The sequence below is a fragment of the Tupaia chinensis genome, unplaced genomic scaffold, assembly GCF_000334495.1.
Source record: "Tupaia chinensis unplaced genomic scaffold, TupChi_1.0 Scaffold144682_1, whole genome shotgun sequence".
NCBI classification, from domain to species: domain Eukaryota; kingdom Metazoa; phylum Chordata; class Mammalia; order Scandentia; family Tupaiidae; genus Tupaia; species Tupaia belangeri.
The window spans coordinates 350,932-360,995 of record NW_006204543.1 but is presented as its reverse complement, the minus strand read 5'-3'; the positions used below and the strand labels follow the sequence as shown (position 1 = coordinate 360,995).

The window sequence follows — 10,064 nt, the reverse complement described above, 5'->3', positions numbered from 1 at the left end:
CTCTACTCTGTGACTGTGACCACCCAGAGAAGGAGATAGCACCTTCACACCCCATGGGCACTGTTTACACATTGTCCCTTCTCCATTGCTCCTGGCTTTCAGGATTTGGGGCATGCACACACATGTACACAGCATGTTCTCCAAGGCACTCAGTCCAAGACTCAAGCCACACATTTGGCCGTGTGCAATCCAGCACCTTCACCACCACACCACGGGCTAGCCCTAAATCTGCTTTTCAAACCTTGGCGGGTAAGGGACCTGCAGTGGTGTGGTGGTGAAGGTGCTGGATGCCCACGTGGCCATCCAGGCCAAGCCTAGGTGGACACTACATACCTCTGTGTGTGCCTGGCACTGTGGTGTGCTTCCTGCACCGGCCATCGAAGCTTCATAACCAGTTAGCACGTTCAGATTTAGTAGGGAATACTAGTATTTTTTAAGGGAGATTTTTGTTTGTTTTACTTTAGGGTACGCTCACCGGAGAGACAGATAGAAAGCAAGTAATCACCCCCTGGGGGATGGCCATGCCACAGTCACTCTTCCGTTATCTTCTCAAGATCTTGGGCACGTTTGCACACATGGCTGGAGTGTGTTTTAAGCCCTGGGTTCAGGGACTTGAGCTGCAGCTGACTCCATGGGAGTCCAGCAACATAACCATCATGCATCTGCCAACCCCGGGAGTACTAGTATTTTTAAACAAAATCCAGTAGAACAGAAAATAGCATACATCATATGTGGTGAGGGTTACTATTTTTATGATATTTAATTTTCTATTTTACATTTGTGTATGTGTGTGTACTGGGTTAGAATATACTTGGGGGCTGGCCCTATGGCCTGGTGGTTGAGGTGACAATCACAAGGTCACACGACTGACCATGGTTTAAAACCTGGCCCCAGAAGCTTGGATAACATGCCAGTGTGTGTGTGCGTGCGTGCCCCAGATCCTGGCAGGATGGAGAAAGGAAGATGGGACTGTGTTGTGAGTGCTCCATTGTGGGGCTTTCTCTCTGTGTCTGACGCGTGCTTGTACCCTCTAGGAGGTACAGCGAGAAAATGAATGCTCTCGGATCCTTGAGAGTATGGGAGCCTGTGAGCCAGGCTCCTGTCACCTTGGTGATGAGAAGCCAGGCATCTCAGCTCAGTGGTGTGGATGGACAGAGCGGGGCATCTGGGCTCGGCGGTGTGGACAGGCAGAGCCAGATGTCTCAGTTGGGGTTTTGCTTTCAGCTCACTCAGGGTGCCTCCAGTTTATGAATGAAATGAGATAGTGTTACTGTAATTTCCTCATCAAAATTTTCCATTAAGAGGAAATTTTTCATTGTTAGCTGACGCTCTACAATAGCAGGCAGTGGTGGACATGGTTTTCATTAAGATTGGACCCACAAACTGTTGTTTAAAGTATGTGTACTGGGACCAGCAGATACATAATGGTCATGTTGCTGGACTCCCACTCAGTCGACCTTGGTTCAAGTCCCGGGCCCAGCAGCTTGAACCCACACTGGATGCATTTGCATGCATGCCCAAAATCCCAAGAGAAGGGACGGCGGCATGGCCATCCCCCGGGGGTGAGTTCTCACTCTGACTCTGTCTCTCTGTTGGGCGAGCACACACGCCCTGTAGGAAAAATCTCTCTCAAATACAGACTGAAGTATGGGCCCTCCCTGTGGACTGGATACGTGCAGTCACGGCTTGCATCTGGGCCTCACGCCCGCGCACCGCTTCCCCTCTGGGAGGGCTGGCTGGGAGTGCGCCTTGGGGCCAAGGGCACCTGGAGAGGCAGCCAGCAGCCGTCTCAGTGCCAGACGGCAGGGGCTTGCTATCGCCGCAGAGCAGCTCTGCATCCAGTTCTCCTGAGGCCAGAGGAAGTCCTGAGAGCTAAGGACCTGCTTTTCTTTGCGTGTTTACCCCAACAGTTAGGTTCCAGGTCTTCAGTTGGTAAGCATTAGAATAAAGCATGCTCTGAGAAGTACTGTGGGGCCAGCAGGTGGTGTGGAGGTTAAGGCAGCTGGATCCCACGTGGCTGACCCTGTGGTTCGAATCCCAGACCCGGCTTGAGAAACATGTCGGGAGTGTGCACATGCATACCCGACATCCCAAAAGGATAAGGAAAGAGAAGGGAGTGCACGATGCCATCCCCCCCAAGGGGTGCTTCCTCACTTCTCCCTGTCTCTAGTGAGTGCACGTGACCTATAGCAAAGGAAGAAAACACTGCTCTGTGGTAACGACTGTGACATCTCATCTCAGACTATAAGACAGAGAGCTGGGGCCTAGGTAAGGAGGGACCGTGCTTGCCCTTCTCAGTAAACTTACATCGGTTCTCATTTCTGACTCCGCCCTGTGAGAAGCAGAGTGTCCCGAATGTGGGGCTCCTCTTTGTTACAACGTTCTTTATTCTGAATTGGCTTTTTTTCATTGTCAGAGGGTATGTGTGCTCACCATAGAGAAAAGCCCAGCAGAGTGCGATCATGCTGCCATCTCCTCTCCATCTCTCATCCTGTTGAGATTTTAGATATGCGCACACACGAGCTGTGTTTTTGAGCTGTTGGGGCTGGGATTCGAACCATGGTCAGCATGTGGGACTTGAATCCCTTCACCCATAATTGGCTTTGAAATGTTTTAAGCAGTCTATTTAAATGGACAGGGCGGAGTGAGTATTTCTTTCTTTTTTTAAAATTAATTTTATTTTATTTATTCATTCATTTATTAACTTGACCAGAGAGAGACACAGAGAGAAAGAGGGAAAGTGAGAAAGCAAGCCCTCAGGTCCGGGACTCGAACCGTGGTTGGCCACGTGGGAGTGTCCAGCACCTTAACCACCACGCCATCTGCGGGTCCCTAGAGTGAGTATTTCTGATACGCAGTTTTCCCATTTATTTCCCCAATTTATTTTTAGTAATTAAAAAGGATAGGTAAATAAATGACAAAATTTTACTTGTATTATTTGTCTGACTTTTAAAGTCAAATGTAAAAGTGCATCCGTTCTGCAGAGAATGACATCATGGCTGTCCAATGTTTCAGGGCTCTTTTCCAGACTCCTGGCTGCAGTCCCCACAGCAGGCGCGTTCTCCATGTCTCAGTGCTTGCACCAGGTGGCAGGGCCTGTCTGGAACCTGGGCCGCCTCAACCATGTGGCCATCGCCGTGCCAGATTTGGGGAAGGCTGCCGCATTTTATAAGGATGTTTTGGGGGCCCAGGTCAGCGAGGCGGTCCCTCTGCCAGAACACGGCGTCTCGGTGGTTTTTGTCGACCTGGGAAACACCAAGGTGGAGCTGCTCCACCCGCTGGGAAAGGACAGTCCAATCGCGGGCTTCCTGCAGAAGAACAAGGCTGGAGGGATGCACCACATCTGCATCGAGGTACTCTCCTTGTTTGTCCTTCTCCAACAGGGTGCCTTCTGCTTTCCCTGACTGGCGTGGGCACTTCCACTGAGAACTGTGTCCAGTCCTTTAGGGAGAAGATAGTATATCAGCCCTACTCAGACGGGTCCACAGACGTGTTCTTTTTCTAGAAGCTGTACAAAAATAGTGTTAAGTGTCTCACTGAAGCCTGGTTTTGGCAGCCATTGCTCAGGCCTCCCAGAGCCCCCGCGCTGAGATACCAGTCACGCCTGACTCCCTCGTGCCAGGGCCCAGCTGCTCTCACTGTCACGGGCAATTAGGAGAAGTGGGTGGGGAGACTTTCATAAAGCAACACTTTCCATACACGTGCTAATTCTCGTCATTCTTTCTCTGTCCTTAAATTCAAATAAGTGTTTCATATTATAAAGCAATACATTTTCAATTACTGACTGTGATTTTTTAAAACTTTTTGAGTCACATCTGCTAACAGTTCCTGAAAAAAATGAAGAACTGTTAGACAAGAACTTTCTCATTAGAGAACTTTTACCTGTAGATGTGCGTGTTCAGGTAATCGCCTTTTAGAATATCAGCCGTGGCAGTTGTGCTGCCAGTTGAACTAATCGGATAGAACGGTTGTGTGACGGAAGCAGTGAGGCCCATTTTTAGTCCAGAAGAGAGGCAGCTGATTTGGAGTGATTTCTGGGATGTAGTCACTCCTTTATTGCAGACATCTGAGGGGACCTCAGAAGAGGAGACTTATAGGAAGTCTCCCTGTGAGAAAAGGGACTTAAGGGACCAGCAGTTAGCATAATGGCTATGTCACTGGACTCCCATGTAGTCGACCGCGGTTCGTGTCCCGGACCCGGTGGCTTAAAACTCACGCCGGGCGCGTGTGCGTGCGTGCCCAAGATCCTGAGAGGAGAATGGAGGAGAAGGGATTGCGGCGTGACCATCCCCCCTGGGGGGTGATTTCTCGCTTTCTGTCTCTCTGTCTCTCTCTGTCTGTCTGGCGAGCGCACGTGCCCTATAGCAAAAACCTCTCCAAAAAAAAAAAAAAGAAAGAAAAGGGACTTAAAGGAAGTTTATTGGTGCAGAGTAAGTTTCATGTTACACGCTGTCTGTGGCCTGAAAACAGCTCCATGAATTTCTTTTTTTTGGGGGGGGGGGAGAGATTTTCACTGTAGGGCGCATACGCTCGCCAGACAGACAGAGAGAGACATAGAGACAGAAAGCGAGAAATCACCCCCCAGGGGGGATGGTCACGCCGCAATCCCTTCTCCTCCATTCTCCTCTCAGGATCTTGGGCACGCACGCACACGCGCCCGGCGTGAGTTTTAAGCCACCGGGTCCGGGACACGAACCGCGGTCGACTACATGGGAGTCCAGCGACATAGCCACTACGCTAACTGCTGGTTCCCCAGCTCCATGAATTTCTATGGTGGCCACTGCACTGAGTGCTTAGGGTGTCTGTGGTGAGTTACACATGTGAGCGGCCTGCCCTGGGGAGCCCCAGACTGAGGAGGTGCCAGGCCTGGCGGGTCCAGCCCAGGGCATTGGAGTTAGAGCTGGTGGGGCTTCTACCCAGAGAGGCAGCCTGCTTAGGGAGTCAGAGTGAAGCTGGGCCAGCCTGAGGGCCAGTGTGGGACTCAGTGTGTGCACTTCCCAAATCGGTACTGGCACCCTTGCCCCCAGAGCGATGATGTGAAAAGACCTTCAGCACATGAGTAGTCCTGAGAGTAGACCCTCGTGTGTGGCCGGAGGTCTCACTCGCCCCTGCCTTCCTGTGGGGCCGGGAGCCCTCACCAGAACCCACCTGCCACTGCCTTGGTCTCAGACCTACTTGAGGTGGGAGTTGGGCGTCAGGAGGCCATGCTGATGAGAGCCACAGTGTGGAGTTCTGGAAGGAGCGAGCTGTGTGGACAGCATGCTCTGGGTCCTGCAGGTCCCCCTCGTCTGCCTCTGAGCAGGGTCATGCATGCCTTGGAAGCTGTGGAGCCCCCAGGGGTTTATGAGTCACCCATTGTGCAGACAGGACAGTCTCACCAGTCCTGGTGGGAACTTCATAGGTTGCAGGGCACTGGGTGGTGGGTTGTGAAGGGCTCCGTCATAGCAGTGCAGAAATTGGGCCTAGACTAACGGCTAGGCAGAACTGAGCTCAGGGACACTGATAGGAAAGGGGCTGTGGTGTGGCCACCCCCTGGAGGTGATTCTCGCTTGCTTTCTCTCTGTCTCTCCGGGAAGTGCATGTGCCCTTAAAAAAAGAATATTGACAGGAATGAAAACATGATAAAGCCCCCTGTTCCCACAGCACTCGAGGTGGCTGCATCACACATGACTGACCACAAGGTTCGAGTAGCTTGACACACATGCAGACATGCGTACACGTGTGCCTAAACTCCTGTGAGGAGAGTGGAGGAGAAGGGATTGCTGTGTGCTCACCCCAAGACGGCCAATGTCTTCCTTTCCCTCTCTGGGTCTCGGTCTCTCTCAGGCCCACACCCCGTAGGCAGTTTAGAAGGGACTGATGATGACTGGGAGCAGTGTGGGCTGATTTGCTCACCGAGGATGACCCTGTGGTGGAGCCTGTGGCCAACTGCCCGCCCAGCCCCAGGTCCATCCTGCGGAGATGGGCCAGCACAGACAGCACGAAGTGAGCCCCGCCCCATCTGAGCAGGACTGCACCACGCCCACCGAACGTAGAAGGAAAGGCTGTTGGGAAGACAGTGCCAGCACAACACGTGCGGGTCCGTCGTCTGGTGACACCCAGCTGCCTACCAGTCTGCCCCTCCAGGCTCTGGCAGTGCTCTGCGGCTTGTCAGAGACAGGACGGTTGAAGTAGGGGCATCTGCTAGGTCTGCACACGGGGGCCGCCGCGCTGTGTAGGCTCTGCGCTGCCCGCTCTGTCTGGAATGCTGTCGGGTCTAAGCTCAAGCCAGGTTATGTGGTTTACTGCTCAGTCTGTCATCAGGTCCCCATCTTAGGCTGACCTGCAACATAAAGGAGGGCATTTTTCCATTGGGCACAAGGTGGTCCTGTCCAGGAGCTGCAGATATGATTTAGAAGACAGTTGCAAAAAAAGTTCAAGCTCAAAAGTGGAAACCTGGTGGTTTAATGGGGAGGTTTGGGGATCAGAGAAACACTCGCATTAGCTCTGCACCCACTGTGCGCCATGAGCGCTCACGGATGTCTCACCTGTGAACTCACTCTGTCTAGTCTGTCGTCAGTGTGGATGGCAGAACTCCTCTCCTGTAACAGATGAGGAGCTCAAGGCTGTGGGAAGCCACTGTGCCTAATGCCACCCAGAGCACGGTGGAGAGCTGTCCTGTCCCACCTGGAGCACTGCAGAGAGCTGTCCTGTCCCACCTGGAGCACTGCGGGGAGCGCTGTCCTGTCCCACCTGGAGCACAGTGGGGAGCTGTCCTGTCCCACCTGGAGCACTGCGGGGAGAGCTGTCCTGTCCCCCATGGAGAGCTGTGTGGAGCGCTGTCCTGTCCCACCTGGAGCACTGCGGGGAGAGCTGTCCTGTCCCACCTGGAGCACTGCGGGGAGAGCTGTCCTTTCCCACCTGGAGCAGTGTTGGGAGAAACTCGAAGAGTAGAGTCTTTGTGCTTGTGGAGTAAAGGAAGACACTCACCACTGGCAAAAGTACTTATGTGCTTCAGGTGCTACCTAGGAAAAGATAGCAACTTTGACTTCCCTGAACGTTTTAGGCTTATTTTTGTGTGCCTTAAGAGTGGTCCTGCCCATAGCAGAGGACACAGACCATGATAGCTTTTGAAGTTGCTTCTGATTTTTAAGATACTGTATTTGGTAATTTGTGATCTTGGATATATTCTTACTTTTTCCCCCTTAAGGTGGATAACATAAAGGCAGCCCTGATGGACTTGAAGAACAAGAGGATCCGCAGTCTGAGTGACGAGGCCAAGATCGGAGCACATGGGAAGCCAGTGGTTTTCCTCCACCCCAAAGACTGCGGGGGTGTCCTTGTGGAGCTGGAGGAAGCCTGAGCGTGTCTGCATGGCACCAAGCTGCTTGGTCTACAGAAGCTGCCGGACACTGCAATTGAGTGCTCCACGGCTCCCATCATGGGAAAGATGAGAGTTAAAGTCTTATTACAGAGATGAAAAATACACGTATGTACATAAGTAAATTACGTGTGTGTGTGTGTGTGTGTGTGTGTGTTATTTGGAGAATTTTTTTTTTCCGCTATAGGGCGCGTGCACTTGCCAGACAGACAGAGAGAGAGAGAGAGACAGAAAGCGAGAAATCACCCTCCAGGGGGGATAGTCACGCCGCAATCCCTTCTCCTCCATTCTCCTCTTGGGATCTTGGGCACGCAGGCACACGCGCCCGGCGTGAGTTTTAAGCCACCGGGTCCAGGACGCGAACTGCGGACGACTACGTGGGAGTCTAGCAAGCCATTACACTAACTGCTGATTCCCTGTGTGTGTTATTTGAATTAACAAATGTGTATCCATTAATTCTTACTTGGAAAAAGTTTTATTTCTAAATAATTAGAGAAAATTATTAAAATCATATTTATGGAAATCACTATTCTAAAATGGGGTAATTTAATTCAATATGTGAGCTGTGTAAAAGGGTGTGTGTGTGCATGTGTGGTGGGCAAGCCACAAAGGAGTACATCTGTCAGGTGCACACGTAAGTATTTGAGGTAAGACTGTTTTTTAAATTGCCAAAGGGAGTGCACTTGCTAGAGAGACAGAGGGAAGCATCCCTATCAGGCGTGGTCACCACATAATCCTTTGTCCTTCACTTCCGTGGCCCATCAGGACTGGGGCTTGCACACACGTGTCCAACATGTTTTTCAAGCCACCAGGTCCAGCGCTTCAACTGCACTGGCCATGTGAGAGCTGGCTGCTGTACACAGGGCTTTAGCCCATGCAGATGGTAGGTCCTGCCCATGGCTGTTTTCAGGATACCTTTCACCAGTGTTTTAGTGTAAGCTGTTTCCAGTTACCAAGTTTGGAACTGGAGATGTTTGCTTTTCTGGAACAATGTGTGGTCAGTGGTTCCTTAGGGTGAGGCCCTGTGCGTGCCTGTGCTGGGTGTTGGGCAGGAGGGTGGGAATGGAGCGGCATCTGGGGCATGTAGGTAGCTGAGTCACTCTCAGTCCATGCCAGCTCGTAGAGCTGCTTGTCACCTACACGCTAGGACACTGCAGACCTGGGGAGTTTGCCAGGTGGAGGAAGTCCATAGTGCAGCTGGGCAGAACAGGCGTGCAGTGAGTGTTAACACCTCTGCAGCCACGGGATGAGCCAACAAAGGAATGGAGGGCAAACTTAGGTCTCGGGATGAGGTCTCAGGACAAGCCTAGGCACAGCAGAGTTTGGGTCAGCCTCAAATATTAGACACAAGCATCAGTGGAGTCCCAAGAACCACAGAGTGCTAGATGCATGAGCCGCAGGCGTGTGGGAGAGTGGTCAACCTCCAGTCATGGCTCATTGGATCTCAATAAATGAACGGATGCGTAGACACTGAGCTGGTTATTATGGAAGGCAAACCTGATATCCAGTCATGCTTGGCGCACACACGTATAGTCAAGTACATCCTCAGACTTTATGTCCATACACACATATATATGCGCACACACGTATAGTCAAGTACGTCCTCAGACTTTATGTCCATACACACATATATGTGCGCGCACACACATGTATAGTCAAGTACGTCCTCAGACTTTATGTCCATACACACATATATATGCGCACACACACGTATAGTCAAGTACATCCTCATACTTTATTTCCATCACACATATATATGCGCACACACACGTATAGTCAAGTACATCCTCATACTTTATTTCCATCACACATATATATGCGCACACACACGTATAGTCAAGTACATCCTCATACTTTATTTCCATCACACATATATATGCGCACACACACGTATAGTCAAGTACATCCTCATACTTTATTTCCATCACACATATATATGCGCACACACACGTATAGTCAAGTACATCCTCATACTTTATTTCCATCACACATATATATGCGCACACACACGTATAGTCAAGTACATCCTCATACTTTATTTCCATCACACATATATATGCGCACACACACGTATAGTCAAGTACATCCTCATACTTTATTTCCATCACACATATATATGCGCACACACACGTATAGTCAAGTACATCCTCATACTTTATTTCCATCACACATATATATGCGCACACACACGTATAGTCAAGTACATCCTCATACTTTATTTCCATCACACATATATATGCGCACACACACGTATAGTCAAGTACATCCTCATACTTTATTTCCATCACACATATATATGCGCACACACACGTATAGTCAAGTACATCCTCATACTTTATTTCCATCACACATATATATGCGCACACACACGTATAGTCAAGTACATCCTCATACTTTATTTCCATCACACATATATATGCGCACACACACGTATAGTCAAGTACATCCTCATACTTTATTTCCATCACACATATATATGCGCACACACACGTATAGTCAAGTACATCCTCATACTTTATTTCCATCACACATATATATGCGCACACACACGTATAGTCAAGTACATCCTCAGACTTTATGTCCGTACACATATATATATGTGTGCACACACGTATAGTCAAGTACGTCCTCAGACTTTATGTCCATACACACATATATGCGCACACACACGTATAGTCCAGTACATCCTCAGACTTTATGTCCG

General features: G+C 50.3%; 2 protein-coding genes across 2 annotated transcripts in view; both read left to right on the top strand.

Annotated features, from left to right (window-relative positions):
- Positions 1-2,972: 2,972 nt before the first annotated feature.
- MCEE (methylmalonyl-CoA epimerase) lies at positions 2,973-7,482 on the top strand. The gene is made up of 2 exons (XM_014583756.2): positions 2,973-3,353; positions 7,190-7,482. The coding sequence occupies exons 1-2, from the start codon at positions 2,988-2,990 to the stop codon at positions 7,340-7,342; spliced, it is 519 nt and encodes a 172-aa protein (XP_014439242.2). The 5' UTR covers positions 2,973-2,987; the 3' UTR covers positions 7,343-7,482.
- APBA2 (amyloid beta precursor protein binding family A member 2) overlaps positions 7,392-10,064 on the top strand; it is a 90,494-nt gene continuing 87,821 nt past the window's right edge. The window contains exon 1 of the mRNA XM_006167236.2: positions 7,392-7,468. The gene's annotated coding sequence lies outside the window, so the exon portion shown is untranslated. The remainder of the gene's footprint in view (positions 7,469-10,064) is intronic.

What these genes read in the sequence shown, in the direction of transcription:
- MCEE (XM_014583756.2), top strand. Translation starts at nt 2,988, where the DNA reads ATGACATCATGGCTGTCCAATGTTTCAGGGCTCTTTTCCAGACTCCTG. An exon ending in TGCACCACATCTGCATCGAG is followed by an intron (nt 3,354 to 7,189) that starts GTACTCTCCTTG and finishes TTCCCCCTTAAG; the next exon opens with GTGGATAACATAAAGGCAGC.